The sequence below is a fragment of the Schistocerca piceifrons genome, chromosome 3 (assembly GCF_021461385.2).
Source record: "Schistocerca piceifrons isolate TAMUIC-IGC-003096 chromosome 3, iqSchPice1.1, whole genome shotgun sequence".
Lineage (NCBI taxonomy): Eukaryota > Metazoa > Arthropoda > Insecta > Orthoptera > Acrididae > Schistocerca > Schistocerca piceifrons.
Window position 1 is genome coordinate 265,514,353 of NC_060140.1, and position 24,372 is coordinate 265,538,724.

Here is a 24,372-nt window from a genome sequence, read left to right on the forward strand (position 1 = left end):
TAAAAAGATCTGCCTACCAAGTAATCATTTTCATAATGATGAAAATGTATGACTAGCTATCAGACATTGGTTCTATTCTGATATATGTCAGCCACACAAGGGTGTCAATTCTAGTGTAATTTGCACAGAAAAATAACTCAACAATTGCTGTATCTTTCCAGCCAGCTATGTTTAATTTCTCTGTATGGCCCTAGGGAAACTTGCTTCCTAGATGGTATTAATACATAAGGTTACTGCAGCTTTTTGTGGCATATGTGAAGAAGGCACATATAAGAAGATCATTACAATATTTGTAACACAATATGATAGAGTTATTACATTTATAAGAAAGAACTGAAGGTATAACCTGTAAAATCATGATGACATGAACAAGTGTAATTGTCAGTTCCTACAACACTGCACGATCCACCATGGAGACACGGCAGGTTAGCGCAAGGGCTGAGACCACATTCACGAACATCTGATGCCCGCACTACCTGTGCATCACGACCCTCATGGAGCTCCAGCCATCGTTGCCCAAGTCTCATTGCGTAAATGCAGCCAGTCAAACCAACTTCTGTGCCAGCATTTTCAAATACCCTGCACAACAACCAAACATACTAATAACTAGCTTTAATGTATTACCACAAGTTGTTTTATTCAGTGGTATCACTTTATGCACATTTTGTGGCTGCATTTCAGATATATGTGTACATAAAAAAGTAAATATGATGCACAACAAAGTATCGCACTGCATTTCTAGTTTCAGTCACTTTTATTGTATCAAATATGAAATTGTTGCATGTTTAATGTTGAGTGCAATAATTGCTTTCCCCTACCAGTGTGTTATTTATGTTAAAGTCAAATACATGGAAGAAAGGATGTGTGACTTTTGCTACTGCACAGCAAAGTAGCACCTATTATCACACCACTTTTATGTTATGGATGAAAAAATAAAATCTTCAAAATAACAACAGTTTCATGGGCAAAAATACAAAATGTGCTAAAAAAATATTGTAAGCAGTTGACCAGAAATTTAGTGCATACCACATTTTGGACTCCTATGTCTCTTCTGATTCATAGCCTAAAGTGACTTCTCTATTTAATCCCTGAATAGTCCTGTACACCATCCAAAGCTGTACATACTTTTTTCCATGCATTTGACTTTAACAACACACTGGCAGTTGAAAGCAATTATACATCTAAATTTCTTGATGTAATAAAAGAGCATGGCTTTAGATTACATTTCTGTGATGAGACCAGAGTAATTGCACAGTCAGCAAATTGTGTTGATAATACTGCAACTAATTACATGTTAGATGATGTATATCTATTTAGCTTAGATTTAAGAATCTCTTGACCACTCTCTGTTACTCACTGAACTATCAGAAATGAGCAGGGAAATTTCTTCTGAAAATGAAACTTACAAATAAATAAATAAATACTAATAAAAAACAAACTGATCATATTTACGAGGGTAATCCCAAAAGTAAAGTCTCCTATTTCTTCATAAGTACATAGACCTGTTTATTTCTACAAAGGTTTACATCAGTTTACAGCTTGAACATTTAACTACTTTTCGACATAATCACCATTTCCGTCGATGGAAGTTTGAAGATGCTGTGGCAGTTTTTGTATGCCCATGTCATACCAGCTCGCCGCCATGCTGTTGAGAAAGTTATGAACCTCTTCTTTCACTTCATCATTGGAGCTGAATCGCTTTCCGGCCAAATGTTCTTTTAACCTACGGAACAGGTGATAGTCACTGGGAGCCAAGTCAGGACTATAGGGTGGGTGGGTGATTATGTTCCACTGAAACTGTTGCAGGAGGGCAACGGTTTGCCAAGCGATGTGTAGGCGAGCGTTGTCATGGAGAATGTATATGCCCTTGCTCAACATTCCTCTTCTCTGGTTCTGAATTGCCCGTTTGAGTTTTTTCAGAGTTCCACAGTACCTGTCAGTGTTAATTGTGGTCCCAACGATTCAGCTCCGATGACGAGGTGAAAGAAGAGGTTCATAACTTTCTGAAGAGCATGGTGGCAAGCTGGTATGATATGGGCATACAAAAACTGCCACAGCGTCTACAAAAACGCAGCAACAGAAATGGTGATTATGTCAAAAAATAGCTAAATGTTCAAGCTGTAAACTGATGTAATCCATTGTAGAAATAAACAGGTCTATGTACTTATAAAAAAATAGGAGACCTTACTTTTGGGATTACCCTCGTAGTAATAAGCTGAGAGAGGGAGGCAACTTGATAATAAAATGAAGTATGATAAAATAGTTATGTTACTGAATATGTAATACATTATTAAATCATACTGTGAAGGCAATGACACATATGACAAACACTAAGTCAATTTTAAATCATAAAAGTAAGACAGAAGCAGTGCAGTTAGTTGTTAGATCAGAATTAGACAGTCTAAAATAAAACTAAATGATAACATTATTGTATATTCTGCTCAATTATCAGAGCACATACATGAATTCCCCATAAATATAGTTGAAGCAGATGTTGTTACAGTAGGTTATCAGTATGAAGCACTTGGACTCCACCAAAAATCTGAATATCTTAAAGGATGTGAAAAATGTTAGGTTATAATTAAAAAACAAAAATATTCTGGGTCAGATGGGATATCTACTGAAGTAATTAAAATGGTATATAAAATAATAGTAACTACAGTAACTCTAACAATCAATCAATCTTTTGAACAAGGGTGCTTTCCTGACAAGTTTCAGTAGACAGAGGTTGAATCTCTGATTGAGAAATGGTCAAGAGAAGACACTGGAGACTGACATTATTTCTGTTCTTCCAAAACTGTTAGAGAAAGTAGTTGCCATCCAGCCTCAAAGTAGTCTTGTTAAATGTAATATTATTCTAGGTAAGCAATTAAGATCCAACAAGGAAAATGCAAGGTGCATGCAAAAGATAAATAGATGTGACTATATTAATATTGGGTTGCTGTTAATGGTATTTAATATGCTTTGATACTGGTGAAGTTTTATCACAGATTTTTGATGTGTCTCTTGCACTTGATCCACTAGTTGGAAATGTGTGTTTTGAGGTAGATGAAGCACAATTCAGTAAATCATTTGTACTGCTTGTCTATGTTGATTAATTACAATCTTTTAATGTAATTTCACATAACAGGGTTAGGTACTTGGCATTAATTGTTTCAGCAGTTTTGAACATCAGATACTAGTAATGATTCATTCTGATGGCACGCCAATAAATACCAGCATCAATCTTCCACTGACAAAGGGACAGTTTAGGCAAGTATTTTGCAGCCTTATCAGTGTCTGGCCATTAGTCAGTTCAGTTCAGTTGTGGTTACTGAACAATCTCCATTTTTCTTTGTATTACTACTGAGCATAAAAATTTCTGTTACTTTAGACTAGGGGAATGTTTACTTTCTGATGAACTGCTAACAGCCAGCTAGCCTTTGGCACTTGATTCTCAGAGACATACAAGTTCACAAGACAAACAATCAGTTAAGTACCTGTGAAATTAAGGTATGGTGGAAAACACTTTATTTTGTATATGTTATAAATGAATGCAACTGTTAAATGTGTAGACATAATAATGAGTGATATGATGTCTCATGCAGCTGAACATCAGCAAGTGTGTGAAACTTCAATAATTATTCATGATAATGTCATAAGTAATCTGACTGACTCTATGGATTTGCTTTCCAATGTCAAACTTAAAAAAAGGGGACTTTCTAGTGATACAGCATACATTGTACTGTGATTTTCAGAGAAATCAAATTATCCAGTTTCCTTTAAGCACTCAGAATGTGTGGCATTATCAACATCCTTTGTCTTTTACAAGTCCCAAGCAGTTTGGTAAGAGTTAATCTCCATTACTGGTTGCTGTTACTTGTGATCAATGGCCATTAATCCATGTACAAAACTATTTTGTAATAATATTACAATTTTGAGATCATTATATGATTTGGCTATTTACAAAAATGTCAACATAAAGAAAAAGTAGAATACCTCATAATTTATATGTTGTTGTTATACAATAGCATGGTGTGTGATCATTCATCTGATATCTTGATAATATGTCGGGGTGTACACACCTCACTCTCTGATAGACTAGCATAATGTGGTAATTTAGAACCTACTTCATTTAAAAATTCGGCATCCATTTGCAATGATTTGATATTTTAACTAACAAATAAGTGTGACTCAAATGGAACATTTTGAGATCTTTCTACTGGTTATAAACCGAGTCACAAGTTCCTTGTGATTCATTTATAAGCTGAAGATATAAATTTACAGATGCATAATTTAAAAGTGGTGGTAAAAGTGTTGGTATTTACATTTCTCCGGGTGGCCTGACTTCGTCATTTGCAGTATCCACCATCAGTTAGTGATGTGATATATTCAGTGTTGCATTTCTCATTTCAATGGAACACAATCCAAAACAGAAAGATACCAAAATGCAGGAAGCCGAAGGTTTGAATTTAATGTATGCTCTATGACAAAAAGATAATGCACCATGAAAGAATTATCCAAATTGAACAGAAATTAGTATATGTGATGTTCATGTACAAACAAACAATTACAGTTTCAGGAAAACTGGATGATTTATTCAAAAGAAAGAGCTTTACAAACTGAGCAAATCAATAATATGTTGGTTCACCTATGGCCCTTATGAAAGCAGTTATTCAGCTTGGCACTGATTGACAGTGTTGTTGGATGTTCTCCTCAGGAATATCATGCAAAATTCTGTCCAATTAGCATTTTAGGTTATCAAAATCCTGAGCTGTTTGGAAGCCCTGTCCATAATGCTCCAAACATTCTCAATTGAGGAGAGATCTGGTGGTCTTGTTGGCCAAGGCAGGGTTTGGCAAGCACAAAGACAAGCAGTAGAAACTATGGCTGTGTGAGAGTGAAATGTATGCCCGGGATGGTTTGCCATGAAGGGCAACAAAACGGGGAGTAGAATGTCATCAGTGTACTGCTGTGCTGTAAGGCTGCTGCAGATGACAACCAGAGGGGTCCTGCTAAGAACCGAAATGGCACCCCAGACCACCACACCTGTTTGTCGAGCCATATGGTGGGATACAGTCAGGTTGGAATCCCACCACTGTCCGGGGCATCTCCAGACAAATAGTCGCTGGTTGTTGGGGATAAATTTGAAGTGAGACTCATCACTTAAAGACAGTTCTACACCAAACAGTGAGGTTCCAGGTCAAAGACATGCCCCGGACAGATGTGGAATCAAACTTGACTGTCGCCTACCAAACAGCCCAACAGTCAGGAGTGATGGTCTGGGCTTCCATTTCTTTTCATAGTAGGACTCCTTTAAAAGCTGCCATATGTTTGATATAAAATATTCAGCCAGCTACAGCCTTAGTATTCATGACAGATGTATTTGTTTGAATGCTTACTCCTTACAGGAAAACATCACCAGTATTACCTTTGCTTTCATTGTTTTGTTTTAGGTTGCAAAAACAACTAGGGTCATATGTACCCATGTCAGAATTGTAGAACATAAAGACAAAAAAAGGAGTTAAGAATGACTAAACTTAAGCCCATTGGATGGAAGGAAAGACAGCCAAAAACAGGGACTTGGAGAAAGGTTCATAAAATACACCATAGAGAAATGGAGGTCCTGAACTAAAGGTTAAATGTCCTTTGCCATACTGCTATGACAAATAAAAAGTCAAACATGGTTGACAGTCTGTGCATCGTTCGCTAAAATGGCCAATAACACAAATGGCAAACATAAATGAGGATGTAAGTGGTTAAAAAAAAGGGTACTCTGTCAGGAAATGGCAATGAGCACAAAGAGCTGGGGGAGCAGCATTTAACAAATGGTGATCACTAAAAAGACAGTGCCCAATATGAAATCTGGTTAAAATGATATCCTCATGGTGAGAGAGCCAAGAGGAAGTCGTCCAAGCCGCTGGAAGAGGCTTAATTCTCCGGAGCTAGTTCCCCTGAAAGGGAGGACCAGTAGTGATGCCAAAGTGATGCCAACTGCTGATAGACAACAACACACAGATCATTTGAAGGAATGGAAAAACTAGCGGGCTGAGGTACAAGGACTGCAGCTTCAGCAGCAGCATCAGTGGCCTCATTTCCCATCAGACAGATGCGACCAGGAACCAACATAAACATCATAGTGCCTCCATCAAGCATGAGCAAGTGACAGCTTTCCTGGACCCATTACACTACGGGATGGACAGTGTACAGCACACAGGGGCTTTGAAAGGCTCTGAGAGTGTTGGAGCAGATGATGCAATTCAAAAGTCTGTGTCTCTGGATGTACTGTGTGGCCTGATGCAGAGCAAAGAGCTTTGCTATAAATATTGAGAAGTGTTCTGGAAGCCAATACCAAAAACTGTCAGTGCCAATGATGAAGGCACACCTGACGCCATGGTCAGTCCGAGAGCCATCAGTGTCCTCAGGAAGCAAATGGAGGCCAAGGTGAACATGGGCCACTGCATGAAGCCTAGGTGGAGAGAGTTCTCACCCATCAGGAAAGTGGCAGGTAGCATGAAGTTGAGCTGTCAGAGCAAGAGCCAAAAGCGAACTCCAGGAGGTAACAGAGAAGAGAGCTGTGCCCCATACTGGTGATCAAATGAGTCATCGAAGAAGGAGACATAGGATGGGTGGGCAGGCATGGCAGACAAATGGCAAGCATATCTGCTGAGGAGAAAGTCACGGCAGTATGGTAGTGGTAGTTTGGCAGCTTCTGTACAGAGACTCTCAACCAGGCTAGTGTATAAGGCGCCAGTTGCTAAATGGATGACACGATGGTGCATAGTATTGAGATGGCATAAGACAGCCAGATGTGCAGGTGCATAAATGAAACACCCACAGTTTAGTTTCAATTGCTCAAGGGACCGATACAAATGGAGGAGGGTCATCCGATCCGCTCCCCAGGAAGTACTGCTGAGGACATGTAGGACACTGAGGGACCGCATACAGCAGGCAGCCAGGTAAGACTTGTGAGAGGAATATGGTGGATACCAGACCTCCAGCAGGTGTTGTAGGCTTCCTCCAAATCGAAAAACATGGCCACAGTCTGGTATTTTGGTAGAAAACCATTTATGACAAGGGTGGACAAGGTGAAGAGATGGTCAACTGTAGAATGGCTTGCACGAAATCCACACTGTGCAGTGGTTAGTAAATTGTGACTTGAGCCACCATACCAGCTGTGTGTGAGTCATATATTCCATCATCATGCAAACAGAGCTTGTGAGAGAAATGGGGCAATAACTACTGTAGAAGGAAGGTGTCTGTCATTACCTGGCTTAGGTATGAATGTGACGGTGGCTTCACACCAGCATCTGGAAAACGTGCCCTCTACTCAGATGTGATTGTACTTGCCTACAAGAGAAAGATTCTCCAGCATCTGAATGTGAACATCGCCTGACCCTGGGTCAAATGATTGTGATTAAGTGAGAGCGTGATCTAGCTCCCGCACAGTAAAGGTGGCATTGTAGCACTCACAATTCTGAGAAGAGAAGGGTATCATCTGAGCCTCCTCCATTCATTTCTGATAAGGAAGGCAGGGTGATAGCAGATGGAGCTCAAAATCTCCATAAAATAGTGGCCAGGGTGTTGGAGATGGAAATAGTGTCCACTATGACATCATCTGCTATGGTCAGGCCAGAAATAGGGGGATGGACCTTGGTCCCAGACAGCTGTCAGAGATTGGCCCACACAACGGAAGAGGTAGTGAAAAAAGAACTTGAAAAGGAAATAGGAAATGTGGCTAGCTTTTCTGATGTCCTGATGAATGCGGCAACACTGTGCACACAACTGTTTATAATTAATGCAATTTTCCATCATAGGATGATGGTTAAAAATGCAGAGAGCACAGCTCCACACGTAAATTGCAGCGGGAACTGGGACAGGGCACTGTAAAGAGGAAGTGTGAGGAATGGATTGTTCTGTGGTGTTAAAGATAATGTTTGTAAAATATTCTACCTGTTCATCATACATGGGGTGATATTGTTCATCAAAGGTCACCAGGGAAGAGAAATGCCTCCAGTCGGCCTTAGAAAGCTGACACTTGGGTGTGGACATAGGTGGGGTACGAGTGAGCAAATGGACAGCACACGGAATATGGCCACTTGAGTTTGTGTCAGAGAGAATGGACCACTTTGTGATGATGGGCAAGCTGTGCAGTGCAGAAGGAGAGGTCCAAATGGGAACTGGTGTACATGGAGTCTGAAAGGAACATGGGTGCTCCTGTGTTAAGGCAGATGAGGTTGAGTTGGTTGAGAATGTTAGCCAAGAGAGCACTCCTCAGATAGGTTCTTGGAGAACCCCAGGGGGGATGGTGCACATTAAAGTCACCGAGCAGCAATAAGGAATGAGGGAGTTTGCAATAAGCTGGAGGAAGTCTGCTCTGGTGACACCGAATGACGAGGGATGTAAACAGTCAAAAGGAAAAGGTCAAGTGAGGAAGGAAAATCTGGACCACAACAGCTTGAATCCAGGTCATCAGGAAGATGGGTTGACTACAAACATCACCCCAGGTCAGTGGCATGACTCCTCTATGAGATGGAAAGCCATCCTTGGGGGAAGGTCAGAGCGGACTGGGAAGAAATGTCATGGCTCGAAGCAGTCACGAGGACACAATTTGGTTTCCTCGAGGCAGAGAACAAGTGGACACTGCGATGCCAAGAGTAGCCGCAAGTCCTCTTTGTTGGATTGAAGGCCGCAAACATTCCATTGGAGGAGAGTCTCAATGAGGTAAGGGGAGGAGGGAAAAAATGTAGATGTGTCACCTTGGTGGCTGCAGAGTGCCAACCTTTGAAGACTCACTGCTACAGTGCAGCAGAGGCTGGAGGATCCTGCTCCATGAGATATACAGAGGTGTCGACAGATTCCTTCTGTCGCTCTGCAAAGTTCAGGACAGAAAAACAGCTGGCAGTGCACACAGGAGACACGGGTTGGCCAGGGTGAGGGTATCACATAGTGACACTGTCGAAGATAACTGAGTTGGCAAAGGAGAAGACTGTTTGCCTTTGTTTGATTTCTTGCAGCCTCTTTGGTTGGGAAAGAAAGACTCAGATGTTTGTTGGCTGGATGGATGTAACAAGTCTTTGTGGGAGTATTCCTTCTGTCCTTTCTGGCCTGCTGGTTGTGTAGCATGTGACTTCACCCCATGACATGAAAGTTTCGTGGCTTGTTGTACAACTCGAGGAGGAGACGGGGATGCTACCATGACACTGAATTATTTTACAGCTGTGGTGCTGAATTTGAGTTTGCATGTCTGCACGACCATGTCTTTTGTGGAGCAAGATGTAGCAAGAACAGTAATGTGTAAGAGCTGGATGGTAGAACTCAGGATTTCTGACCAGCCAACAACTTGTGAGCGACCGAGTAAGGCACTTTTTGCTTCACCCAGATGTCCTGGATGGCCTGCTCATTTAGATATAAGGGACAATCTCAGGAAGAGGCAACGTGATTGCCATTACAACTGATGCAGCAGGGAGCCCTTATGAGCATCCATACCATTGGTTACACATTTGGTCAGGTGTTGCCAGGAAATTTGAGTGTGGTTGTAATGGTGACACTGGTAGTAGCACAGTTTCAGAATATAATGTCGGACAGTGATAACTTCATAGCCTACTTTGATCTTTGAAGGAAGCACCACTATATTGAAAGTGAGAACAAGAGTGCATATGGGCAATAAGGAGGCATCCATCTTTTTCGTCACCCAGTGGACTGCAATGATAACTTGATCAGAGGTAGGTTTGGATTTCTGCCTTGGTCAGACTATTGAGCAGCCTAGTGTAAATATCACGATGGACAGACTTCAGTGTTCAATAGGCCTCAACATGAACAGAATAGCAGTGGAGGAGCAAAGCTGCAAGCAGTTGTTGTGCTCGAGAATCACAAGTAGCCTCCAAACACAAAGTGACATTGCATAAACGAGAGTAGAATTTTCACAGGCGTGGCAATTGCATTGACACCTATCAGAATAATAAACGGATTTACCGTAGCCAAGAAGTAAGTGAAACCATAAGGAAGAGTGGTGCAGCTGGGATGTTCTTTGAATTAGCTTCATTCCGTTTATGTTTAGTAGACACTGATTGTAAAGAAGATGATTGGCTCATTGCAAGAAAATCCCCCCAATTGCCAGTGTGTCTGATAGCGTGCTCCTTCCAACTGGGGCCCTCCTAAGATGGGTTTGCACCCACCTTAGGTGATTGTTCACACCTCAGGTCACACTTCCCGAACACCTGACAGAGGGACCAATCAGCTATTTGGGAAGGTAGCAGCTCAGGCAGTCACCCCTGCCTAGGCCTGACGTGTACCAGGAGGTATATGTGAATCCCACCTGTCGACCCGGCGCTGGGAATTAAGCATTACCCAATCACCTGTTCTGTGTCAGTCGCTTGGGTCAGCCTTCAGGAGTGCACAGGGAGAAAGAAGAGAAAGAGGAACCTCAAACACTGAAGCAGAGGAAGGGTAGGAGGAAGGGAACAGATAAAGAAAAAAGGAAGAAAAAGCAGCAGAGAGACTGTTCTGATATCAGCTACTGAGCAGAACACATTTCCAGAAACATCTCTGACATATTCCTCAAGGGAGGGGAAAAATAGTAGCTAGAGGATGGACATGCAGCATGACAGGGGAAAGATGCTGCAAAGGCTGGGGCTCTGTGGTAGCCAAGCATGAACCAACCAAAGAGTGGTGAGCCCCCTACGGGGTACCTGCATTGTTGTAATTACCCCACCAGCCCATTTTACAGACCTAGTACTGCAGAATGCATTAACAATATTCTTCAGCCAGGGTATGAATTCTGAAATCAGGTCCTGAAATGAAGACCACCGTACTTTATTTTCATCCCACACCACCTAGGATAACAAAATTTTAACGCCATCCCCCCCTCCTACTCCCAACCTCCACATTATGATCAGAACCCAGATACTACATTCTCCTACATTGTCCTATATTTCCTCTTACAACTACCTACAGTAGCCTCGTTAGTGGTAAAACCTATTCTAACAAAGGTAGACACACCTGCAAACCAGCTCACATCATTAACCAACTTAAGTGCAACCGCTATACAAGGTTTTATGCTGGTAAAACAACAAGTAAGGTGTCAGCAAGATGGAATGAACACAAACAGATAATATGCACTGGTAACACACAGTATCCTGCATGCTCCACAATGTGAGAGTCATGACCTTGATGCCTATTTTAGCCTGCAGGCTACCTGGTTTCTCTGTTACTATAAAGTTCCCTAGAACTTCGCAGATGTATACTTATTCCACAAATGCATTATTCCTGCCACTGATGTGGTCTCAGTGTATGTCACTTTTTAAGCCTTCTTCTTCTTCCTTTGTTCATTTATTATGTCTTTCCTTTTCATTAATTTTCCTTCCTCTTTACTATTTTTCCTGTATTTTATGTCCCACCTATTTATGGCATGTTTCTGTTAATGTGACATATCCCTCTTGCATGGTCCCTTTCATCCTGACTTCCACTTGGGACAGGCTTTCTAATCTACTTCTGCCAGAAGAAGAAGACCCTCTTTACCATTTCATGTTTTCTGCATGTTTTTAATCTGTCACCATTTGGTGAGAAGATTTCCCTATTCATGTTATTTTCAGTTCATGGACTTTCACTGACTGAATCTGTACATCTGTAATGGAACCAGTGAAATCTTTTACACACTAACAATGAATAAATTTGGAAATTAAGAACCTTGTTAAATAAAATCACGAAGTGTGGCTGTGTGTCCTTAATTCCTTCTGATTATTTATTTATTTATTTTTTTTTAAACCCGAAGACTTTAAGACTATACAGGCCAACAGGATAAAACGGCAACTGAAAAATAATGGCACGAAATGTGACTGCTTTTAACAGGTAGTACCTAGCAGACACTGGTGTGGAAAGGTTCCATAATAGTTTTTCAATCTCTAGCAATGGTAAAAATTAAAACAATGGTTGAAATATAGCAAGGTGAAATCACTCAACTTGCTGTTGTTCTACACCTCTTAAATAACTAATTTTTCTCTCAAATTTCATCTATATTTAGTTATACACTTTGGGTATAACCAGTGTGTACCTAAATCTGCCAAAATGCTGTTCATACAATATTTGTGTAGCTTCATTACTTATATCATAATATTTAACCTGCTGATTGTAACAGTATTGCTAGTTTCCAGTGAAACATTCTCACCCCATCCAATAAGTTTCCCCTGATCTGGTGTTCTGGGTGACTTTTTCGAACTCTACCCATTTTCCTAAACCTCTGCAGTCCTTTTCCTTCCACCTCTTCTTTTCCCTTCAACCCTCCTGTCAGAAGAAGGAGCCACTGGCTCCAAAAGATTACATACGTAAGATCTTTTTTATATGTGTGTTCTCATGCCGCCACTCGGTGAGTAGATTTTTTGTCTATTCAGTGACATTACTTGCAAATAGGTAAAGAGACATACAAAATAACTTTATAGTCTTTCTTAGTTTGTTAACTAAAAATATTTTTTCTACACAAGTTTTTGTTGAAACATATAGAAACTCTAGAAAATGTTCACCTTACAGTTTTATAAATTATAATATAATTGTAAAGAGCACAAAAAATCACTAAACCAGTCTTTATATGGCACCCGCACCTCAAAAATTTTCAGTCTGAACCTGCTAATCACATGAGTAAGATCTATGTAACAACTCCACCTTCTGCTTTCACCACAGTAACATCTCTGCATTACTATTATGGAAAGTGTACCAGCAGTATTCATATGATCAACATCTCTGTCATTCACTTAACGTGTTAACATCATGTAGTAACCAGTATTTGCTTTTATTAAGTTCTTTGAGTCAATCTATGAATAATTTATGTTCTGGGTGGAATATTAACAATATTATGAAAATGACAAATTGCTACTCACTGTAAAGATAACATGCTGGCTTTCAGACAGGAACAATGAAAAGACTGCAACATACCAGCTTTCAGACAGAGCCTTCTCCAGAAAAGGGAAACACACACACATTCTCACAAGCAAGCACACTTGCATGCAAAGGACCACTATCACTGGCCACTTCAGCCAGACTGCAACAGAAACATGTTGAATGGGAGCAACAATCATGGGCAGAGTGGGAAAGGGAGAGTGGTAGAAAGGTACAGGTGGGGGAAGAGGAACTGATGCTGTCTGGCAGAGGTGGCATGGCACGGCTGACAGGTGCAGTGTTAGGAGGCTGTGGGGGAGGGAGAGCAGGGGGGAAAAACAGGGAGCTTGTGTGAATGTTGTTCATTTCTTTTTTCTGAAAACGACTCTGGCAAAAAGCTAATACATAATAGTCTGTTCATCATGCCTGTATGCAACTCAATGTGTTAGCTGTACAGTGAGCAGCAACCTATCCTTTTCATAATTTTGTTAATTTATGTCATGGTCACCTCTTTGTGTCAACATCATGGACATATGTGTCTTTTTATCATAAGAAAATCTAGTGTGTTAACTAAAAGCAGTATTGTGATAACGTTCCATTAGAACTAGATTGTAAAAGTGTAAATATTTTGCCACTGTCATACAGATTAGTAGGATGTTGAAAATATCTGCCTGTGATACACATTTTGTTGTAAATCTATGACTCATCATCAAGTTGCTATAGTCATAATAAAAGAAGAAACAGACAGTGAATTTATCATAAAACCAGTTTACAGCAGTTCGGTTCACTTTCGCCTATGGGACACTTGGGTGCAAACAAGAAATCACAAGTAATGTATGTTTCACAGTAGGTTCTTAATTAAATAAAGAAATATAAAATATATGAAATGAGACATTACACTGGCAGCAATTCCCCCCCCCCCCTCCCCCCTGCCTCTGTCTAACCTCTCAACTGCACCTACCTGCCCAACACTCTTCCCACCTCATCCCTGTATACTACCACAAGCATGTCTTTACCATCCCCTACCCCAACTTCTGTCCCTCCTTCTCCATGCACCCTGGTCACATGTGTATGAGTTGCATTTGAATATGTGTGTGTGTTTTTTGTCTACTTCCAATGAAGGCCTTTTTGGCTGAAAGCTTGCTTGTTTGACAATCATTTTGTTGTGCCTATCTGTGACTCAGAATCTCTGTTATATGATGAGTAGCAGTTATCCTTTTCATATCATAATCATTATTTGCTGCTTCAAGTATTCCTTTTGGCAGCTTTAGGTAAGTGCTGCCAGCCATTCTGTCTCTTCATGGTAAGTATTAAAGATGAAATCAGTAACCTGATTAAACATCCTGTCCAGTTTTGCTACATCATCAACTGTGCAATGAGAGTAACAAAGCATCTGAACCAAAAACAGACCAGATAGTTACATATAGACACATAACATGGCTGCAAATCATGTGTAAAAGAATTTGATGTCTTAGATCATTTATGCTAAACAACAAATTTACAAGAAGGATATCTGCAACACACCACTGAATTTCTGGCATCTCACTCTGGCTAGTTTACAATTATTTCCCTATGTGTGAATATGCTATCATTTAGACAGCAGCAGATGTTCCATAATCAGATTTCTGTAAATAACAACTTTTAAACAGAAATTTTTAACTAATTAACTTAGCTTAATTTATTAGTGCTTCAAAACAGTGCATTTTTTTTTTAGTGTCAGTATTGACAACATGCTCCCTCTTTTGCTATGCACATAACAGTAAACTGCTACACTGGTAAATGTATATGTTGATTATGATGCTCCATTGTGTACAGTGAATTCTGTTTTCATGTTTTTCACTTATGTCTCCCAAGTACATGCTCTTCTTCCACTTCTTTGTCCTTGTATCTGATCATACTATTCCAGTGTTTCCTAAAGCATTACACTATTAGCAGACATTGGTTCCATTTTCCTCCTTTCTTTCTCCTTTTTCATCATTATTAACTTACACTAGTTATGTAAATTGAATTTGGAGTTACTTAGTTCAATAGTCTGTATGAATGGCAAATTGCTTTTTCTACAATTGCATTGTGCACTTAGAGTTCAAACTCATTTGATTCAACACATAGCTTCATTCTTCTAAATAATTTCTCAAGTATTATCTCAGTATAAATGAGATCTGAAATGTTACTTCAGTACAAGTATTATAATTATTCTATATCTACACAGCATTTCACAGTATATCAATAGTTTTCCAGTTTCTTTTTCATCTATTATGAAAATGTTTCAAAAACTTTGACAGAGGAGCAGTCACAAGCAGCTCTCTGGAAGTTCTTTAGTGACACAGTGTTCTTTTTGTATTTCTCATTCTTTGTTCTATTTTAAACAATCACACTCAATGTCTCTCAGTCACTGATACAGTTTGAAATCATACATTTATGCATCAAGTGTATTCTTTAACAAAAGTAAAAGCACATCAGCCAGAAGAAAATGATGTGAATTAGTAAATTGGTTCTACACACATAATATTTTTCAGTATCTGTTAGTCAGGATGTCTCTCACTGTTATCACTTGATAATGACCATCATCAGAGTGAAAATTGGTTGTGCCAAATAAATCTCTGTTGCAACTGCAACTGTGTTTGTCACAGTTACTAAATATAACAGCCACAGGCTGGTTATCCTTCTGAACAGGGAAAAACATTTATTCATAAAATATTTGTTGTGATACTTAATTATTATTACTGGTATATTTGAAGAACAAATAAACAAAAATAAGTCCCAGAATGTTCTTTTAGGTTTGGAAGCTTATGTTTTAATCTTCACAAAACTTTGATATTTTTTTCTCAAAATCCTTGAATGCTACAACTAACAAAAGTCACTTTCCATATTTCAAAGGCACAGTGTACCAAATCAGATGCCTGACTGTTTGTACAAGGTCCATTCAATAAATGAAGTTGTGTGAAAGTTGTATGGAAACACAAAACTTCAACAAAGCTTGTCCTCCGTTGTTATTTTTTGGTGGTGTATAGAACTATTATCAGATGGGCCTGGCACGCCTACCTCATGAACAGGATGCTGGGAATGAGTAACATAAGATGGCAACACCCAAGCAAGTTTGCACCAATGTGGACCAGTGAAGTGTTATAGCTGAAGAGTTGAAATCAATCAAAATTCATTGTCAGATGGCAGTGCAATACAGTAAAAATTGTTTGAGTCAAACTTCGATGTATGAGTGGGCAGATAAGTTCAAAAGAGGTGTAACAAGTGCCAAAGATTCACCACACCCAGGATGCTCTGTCTGTGTCATCATGGAGAATAACATTGTGTGGGTTGATGGACTGATATGGGAAAACAGGCATATTTCAGTGAGTGTTATTGCAGTAGCAATGAACATTAGTGTCAGATGAGCCAACCATACTGTTCATGAAGTACTGATGTTCAAGAAAGTGTGAGCGAGGTAGGTCCAAAAACATTTGACATCGGAAAGGAAAGAGAGGTACATGGATGTGTGCCGGGAGCCTTTGTGATAGTACAAGGCAGAAGAGGAGGTGTTTCTTTACTGCACTTTAATGGGAGGTGAAAGTTGGGTGCATTTTTAACCCACTGAAAGAAGCTCTTAGTGGCTCAAGGTTCACTGATGAGGAATCCAGCAGTACATAACTAGTTATGCATATGCCCCCAATAATTCTTTGCATGTAGAACTGAGAAGCTTGTTCAGCACTAACATAAGTGCATAGAACTTCACAGTGATTAAACTGAAAAGTAAATAAGTGTTGTATTCCATTCTCATAATAGATTCTTAATAAAAAAATCATATTCTTTTAGTCAATGACTGTATGTCATTCACATCAGTTTGTTGGTCAGCAGAATAAATTGTGAAACTTTTATTGAGTAATTATTGCAAGGAAATAATTCAAATTATAACTGTAATTAGCACAATGATATTATTTATCACATTCTGACTTTAATAGGAAAACATGACTGATGGCAGAACATAGCTAGGAGATCCACATGGGATACCCGTGGTTGATGTCCCACACACTTGGAGACATTGGTGGGCACATATCCAATGAAGGCGTCCTCTCCCAAGTCAAGTGCACGAAGTGAGCCTTTTGTCTGACCAGTGACATCTTCTCCACCATCTAGTCGTAACACACCATCTCGATGGTATCGTTTCACTATTATGTGATGCTTCCGACCTAGTTGAACACGTTCAAGTGATGTTATTGAGACTGGTCCACTACCAAGATTGTAGCGGAACTCCACATGCCTGAAACATACAGGACACAGATTACTATTAAAACCATTAGATTATGTTGAATTACTTTAACCTAAATAACCTCATAGCAGACGACTGTTAATAAAATTGAATTTCAAATCATTTAAAAATAAACAGTTATGAAAAGAGCAATTCGAAAATACATTGCTGAATGAACCTGCAGGATGATTTTGAACAACAGGAACAAACTGTGGGAGGTGATCCCTGAGAGGATAAGGAACAAATAAGATCTAATCAACATATCTTCATAAATGCATGATTTGATGTTAGTTGTCATTTTATTCATACCATGGAGCAACCTGTAACAATTATGTATGTGAGCAGTGACTGATGGGAGTAGCAGAGCTGAAAAGAAAATTAAATATGTGGAAAACTAAAACCTTACCTGTCCATTTTTTGTGGCCCTCCTCCCACCTCTGTTATGTACAATCCACTTAGATTTTCACTCTTATTAACTCGTGCATGATGTTTAAGCAGTCATCTCTGTCTAGCACATTACCCTGTCTTCCATCTTTAAGTACTCAGGTTTTCAAATCTCATCCAGCGCAGTCCCCAGCAGTCAGTATTTCCTTCTCATCCTGTCCGTTAAGTTTCCCCTGACCCGCTGTTCCGGGTGACTTTCCAAAATCTACCCCTTTTCCGAGACCTCTCCTGTCCTTTTCCTTCACCCCTCTTCCTTCCCTTCAAACATTCTGCCAGAAGAAGGAGCCTCTGGCTCTGAAAGCTTGCATAATTATAACCATTTTTTATGTGCATGTTCTGCTGCCGCTTGGTGAGTAGATGTTTTTGTCCATCCAGTTACATTATATTGTCAAAAATTGACTATTTTTGTTGTTATATTAGACTCAACTGTGTATGTTCTGCCCTGCACCATGGATGGAACTGTATCATTTCCCTCACAGATGCCAATTGAACAGCATAGCGGTACAGCCTATGTGGGAACTGGAAGATGTGGAGAGCAACAAGTGACAATTCAAACTTTGAGCTTAGCAGTGAGGTGCATACGGATGCAACAATTGGTAACAAACCACTTGCAAAATACAAAGATCCTGGTGAGACTCCAAGTATGGTGCTCAGTTTTAACTTGTGGCAAATGTCTAAACAAAATGCAGTTCAATCAAAAGTCGACTGCTGAGGTATGTAATTCTATAGAACCTTTTACATAGGTAGTGGGCACAGACGGAGCCTACAGTGACACCATAAAGACAACAGTTTCTCCACAACTGATACCTCATGACATCACATTTCTGCTGCTTTTAGTAATTAATGGAAGTAACATGGGACAGGGCACAAGTTCCTCTCAACAAATTAAGGTCATTTTTGAATGTATCATAGCTTCTGCCAACCAATTATTATCACCACTGAAGAAAGATGACCTCAGCTTGATAAGAAGATCCTTGAAATTGCATGGGGAGTACATAAGTTCTTCTATTATTTATACATACATTATTTTATACAGATAGTCAGTCATAAACTTAATTCACAAATATGAGAGCTACAAAAATCATTACCACTATTATGCATAATTATTATGATGTTTTTATTTTGGTCTTCAGTCCCAAGGTAGGTTTGATATAGCTCTCGAAGCCTTGGTCTCTTAGTTGCAGTTGACTGAAAATTTCAAAGCCCTAATGATAAATGTGAACAATCACATACTAATTTGTTAGTGTAGACATGAGTTTAATGCATTCTCCTGATGAGGGGTTGAAAAATGATGTTTTGAAGTTAAAAACCACCTAATTTGAAACATTTTTGCCCCTCATTCATGCATTACATAAACTATCCCAAAAACATCTACTAAAAGAAAGTTTCAAGAACCGTTTTCAAATGACGACTCTAGGAATATACTACAGCCCACTAGGTATCATTCACATAAGGATAATGAGGATAAAATTACAAAAATTACTGCATACACAGGAGCATTCAAACAATCATTCTTTCTGTGCTGAATGGAATGGGAAGAAACCCTGATAACCGGAAAAATGGGACATACCCTCTGCCATGCACTTCATGGTGGTTTGCAGACTACAGATGTAGATGTAAATGTACATTACATGATCCTTTGGTGGTCTGAAAAACTGGTAAATGATCACCAAGGTGAGAGCACACACAACCCACTACTAACTAGGCTCGACTTAGTTACACCACTTTAACAGAACTTAAATCATTTGTAGTAACAACAACATGGGTTTGTATTTGTTGTCTATACTGGATCTTGGAGGGCATGATTCCACCAGCCAAGTGTCCAATGATGAGAAAATACATGTATGGATGAAAGGACTTGGTGTACTTGCTGAGAATGTAACTGTAACTGGTGATATTACTTTGTATGATAATTATTAATAAAGTGTTATCCTTGACTCCTGTAACCGGGGGGCATCAGCCAAGAACCACTAGATGTACATCTGGTAATCAGGGGCTCAAGGATGCAACAATTTGAAAAAATTAACAAAGCATAGTGCCGCACAACCCGCTGGGTGCCTAGCCAGCCAGTTATGCATGAACTCCACACTTGGTGGCAGCATTCAACAGAAGTTTTGTTTTTAATGTCTGCCAAGCCAAGACTGGGCATTTCAGCAAAGTACATGCATAGTTATTTGAGAGCAGAGGCACTGCCACTCACAAGTATGTGGCCAACAATCATATGAACAGTTTCTCTAAGTCTCCAAATAAGAGAAGACCTTTTTTTTTTGATTGCCCTTATATCAAGGAGACTAACTGAAAAAAAGAAGAATGTGGTAGAAATATTAGAAAACGTGTTATCTTATCCATGAAAATGTAGAAGCTCTCAATGAAATAGAAGAATCTGCTAGAAAGACTAACAAATTGTGGAATTGTGTGGATGAAAAATTAGAAGCACTTGAGGAAAAAACAGAAGAATATGTTAAGAACACTAAAAACTTGGTAGTGCACATAGATGAAGCATATGTTAAGGACACTCACAGTAAAAGCGATAACAGTAAAAAAGAATGTAAATACAAACAATGGAAAATCAAGGATGGAATAACAACAATATTATGAAAGGTTAGATTGCTACTCGCCATACAGAGGAGGCGTTGAGGCACAGACAGGCACTGAGGCTATTGGCCAGAGACTGGTTATGTGCATGTGAGTTGTGAATGTGTGTATGTGTGTGTGTGTGTGTGTGTGTGTGTGTGTGTGTGTTTTCCTATGTTAGTGAAAGGCCTTTTGGCCAAAAGCTCACATGTATAACTTTTTGTTGTGTCTGTCTGCAACTCAATATCTTATCTATAGGGTAAGTAGCAACCTACCCTTTTCATAATACTATCATAGAATGTAAAGCCATAAATAAAGATTTTAAATGGTGGTGCTCTCTGGAAGGCATGAAGTGGGGGGGGGGGGGGGGGGGGGGGGCACAGTAGATTCAGTTACTCCTAGTGAGAATTCATTGTGAGTGAAAAATGGCCTGTAACCACAGAGCTTCGATTTTTGTGACCTTAAATTCCAGGTAAATTATCAATAAAATTACCTGGCAACATCGATAAAATGATTTAAAAGTGATATGAAACACATGTAAAGTGAGTTATAAAATGAACTAGGACAGGGAATTACAAACTGCCTGTCATGGCCTTACAGTAGGGGAATCATGGTGGTTTCATAAAAATAATTGGTTTACAGGTTTGCTTTTTGAGTATAGGAACAATATGTGTGATTGTAGTGAAGGCTACCAGCTTGGCAAGTATGTGTTGTTCCTATGGCAGCATTGTAGCATGGAAAAATTTTTAAATTCAAATACAATTTGGGACATTTCAAATGTACCATACAATTCTAAAAACATGAACAGATGAAAATGTAGGAAATATGATGACTGCTACTGAAATTTCAGCTTTACACTTTCAGAAATGAAGAATAACCATAGTGTGCCATTTGTTTCAAATATCTAGTTTCTGAAAGCATGTATCCTAATAAAATGAAATGACAGTCATAGTCATACTGTGATAGTTTGATAAACAAAACATGAGAGTACTTTTCCAACAAGTTAAAAAAAGGAAAGCTTCCATTAAATAAGCTCCTGAAGGCTCTTCTTTCATCTTAAAAAGCTGCCTACTATATCTATATGATAAAGGGCAAACCTCACACTGTAATGAAGACATTATTTTAAGAGCTGCACTAAACATGGTATCTGTCATGATACCTGAGTCAGCTGCCAAGTAACTGGCATATGTGCCTTTACCCTACAATACTGTCAGTTACTGAATACCTGATATGGCCAATGGCATTAATGATCACTTGTTTCAAAATCTCAAAGGTAATCATGATTTTGTAATTCAGTTGGATGAAGCTACAGACAATGACAATGATGGGCATCCATTTAATTTGTTATGTGTGATTTACACATGACAAGAAATTTCATGAAGGTTTTCTTTCCTGCAGGAAAACAACTCCTGGAACAAAATCAGCAGACCTTTTTGAAACACTACAGTCTTATGGAAGAAAACAGTGTAGCCTTGTGTACAGATAGAGGTCTTAGTATGCCCGGCTGTTATGCTGGACTGGAAGCTCTGATTCATGACCAGGCTCCTCATGCTATTTGGACACATTGTTTTAGTCACGAAGTACTGGCACTACAAATCAATCATGAGCCTTGTCCTTCATGAGGTCCTTCAGTCAGAGATTAAATTGGTAAACTTCATTAACAATTGGCCATTTATGCCCAGATGTTTTCAACAAATGTGCATTGCTATGGGAGCTGAGTGCATTTCCCTAATTTTTTGCAGTATACAATTTCACTGCCTACATAACAGAGTCTTTAAATAGTAAAATGCCACTATCAGGAATTTTCTGTGACTTATTGAAAGTGCTTTTGTGAACCAAGACATAATGTTACAGAAATTACAATACTGTGGTATAAATGGAATAGCATATGAGTGGTTTAAGTCATATCTATGGAACAGGAAGGAAAAACATTTCTTTATATGGTTTAAATGATTTAAGGAATTTTCCCACTTCATCTAAATGGGGTGAAATTACATTAGGTGTTCCACTGGGTTTGATCATGGGTCCCCTGCTGTTTTTGATATATGTGAATGACCTCCCTTCTTATCTGAAACTAGAAGCTAAAGTGACAGTGTTTTCTGATGATACAAGCTTAATTATCAATCCAGTAAAAGAAACTCCAATACAAAATGATACAAATAATGTCTTCAGAAAAGTTATTGGTTGGTTTTCTGTGTATGGTCTTGCTCTGAACTTTGAAAAAATGAAGTACATCCAATATCCTATTGCAAAGAGTACAGGAGTACAGTTCCTTCAATAAATATAACACATCGACAGAAGTCAGCAGCCGGGGTAGAGCATACTAAGTTTTTGGGTGTATGTATAGATGAGAATCTTAATTGGAAAATTCATATTTTGGATCTCCTAAAGCAACTACATTGAGCAACTTTTGCAATAAGAATAATTGCTAATTTTGAGGATATAGAAATTAGCAAGCTAACATACTTCGGATACTTTCATTCTCTGATGTCATATGAAATAACATTTTGGCGTAACTCAACACTTAGACAAAAAGTATTCACTGCTAAGAAGAAAGTGGTTAGAATAATGTGTGGGGTTCATAGTTGCACATCAGGTAGGCATCTGTTTAAAAGGTTAGGAATTGTTACAATAGCCTGACAGTACATTTAGTCAGTAATAAAATTTGTTCTCAACAACATGGACCAGTTTAAAAACAACAGCGACATTCATGATTGTGATACCAGAAGAATGAAAGACTTATGCTATCCTCTACTTAACTTATCTTGGCACAGAAAGGGGTAAAATACACTGCTGTAAAACTTTTCAATAAATTACCAGATGAAATAAAATGTCTGACAGACAGCAGTAATAGTTTTAAAAATAAAATGAAATAATATCCCCTTTACAACTCCTTCTATACCAAAGATGAATTCTCAAACAAGAATAAATAAATCTATAGGTATAATATACACATTTTGTGCCATTTAAGGGAATGGAGTAAGAAACAAAAATTTTAAGCTTTTTTATTTTTATTTATTTATTTATTTACTTTAATCTTGATTCATGTGTCCATTTATTATGCACTTGGCATATTTCACATCATAATGATTACTGTGAGATTGATCAATGGAAGACATAGCTAAGTAACTCCCACTGGTTTTCACTTGGGAATGCCTTGAACAGGGGTGTGAACTCAGAAATAAACTTTACTCCTACCTTGTTCAGGTGAAACATTTGAGTTCGAAGAAAATTATAGACAGTGTCATTGGTTTGAAGCTGGCATATCTTTGTAATATCTTTGAAAAATTCAGTTCATTACATGTATCCCTCCAAGGTAGTGAGACCAGCATACTCTCAGACTACATTTCAGCTTTCAGAAAGAAACTACTATTATGGAAAAAAAACTCTGGATGATTTGGAAATCTATTATATTTTCCATGCTCCTCAGGTGATTTTAAAAGACAAAGAATTTCAGCTGAATAAAAGACTGAAATCTGAGTTTGTGGATCATGTAATCAAAACCAGTGATTACATTCAGGGGGGTTATAATTAAACTTTCACTGCTAGAACCAGTGTGGACAGAAAAGCATTTCACATGTGGGCACATAACTTTATAGGAATGGAGTTCAGACTGTGCACTGCACAATTTATGTTGTCAGCAATGTTACTGTTGTGACTTTCATTAGGTGCTGGTAACGGTATGGCAACACAGGGCTGAAACACAAGTGACAGTGTGCATTACAGTTGCACACAGTCAATATGGGTCTTTTATATGAAAACAACAACAATTGTCCTGCTGCTATTCATGAGTATTGATGCATTAAACGAATATGGAGAGGTCCTCTTTCTGCACTGTGGTTGAAGAAGTTCGAATTAATTGGCAACTTGGGTAACTGGTCCTGGGAGAGATCAATGGTAAATTGCACCAAAAATTGTTGAAGAAGTTACTGTTGCCAACGCTGCGAATGCTGGATATAATGTGTTATCTTCAAGCAGAGCATGAGCTGGACATTCGATGGTCCACTGTTTAAAAAATGTTACGAACAATTGTGAAATGGTGTCTCTAGTGCAGTTACAGACTGTCATGGATGCAGATAGTTGTCATACTGAGCAACATTTGTAACCTGGAATGTAAACAAGGCATGAATTAATAAATGTTACCCTCTCATTTGGAAATTAAAATGTGTTTCTTTCAATGTTTTATTCATTATTTCTCTTATGCAGGTCTTTACAAATGATTCCACAAAGTGTTATTGTCCTAAGATCACTCATTTTTCATGGGG

The 24,372-nt window shown here is 38.8% G+C and overlaps 1 protein-coding gene across 1 annotated transcript in view; it reads right to left on the reverse strand.

Moving 5' to 3' along the window:
* LOC124788576 (agrin-like) overlaps positions 1–24,372 on the reverse strand; it is a 293,248-nt gene that overhangs the window by 75,009 nt on the left and 193,867 nt on the right. The window contains exons 16-17 of the mRNA XM_047255847.1: positions 16,874–17,101; positions 347–579 (exon numbers count right to left, since the gene is read on the reverse strand). Coding sequence (XP_047111803.1) covers positions 347–579; positions 16,874–17,101 — 461 coding nt within the window. The remainder of the gene's footprint in view (positions 1–346; positions 580–16,873; positions 17,102–24,372) is intronic.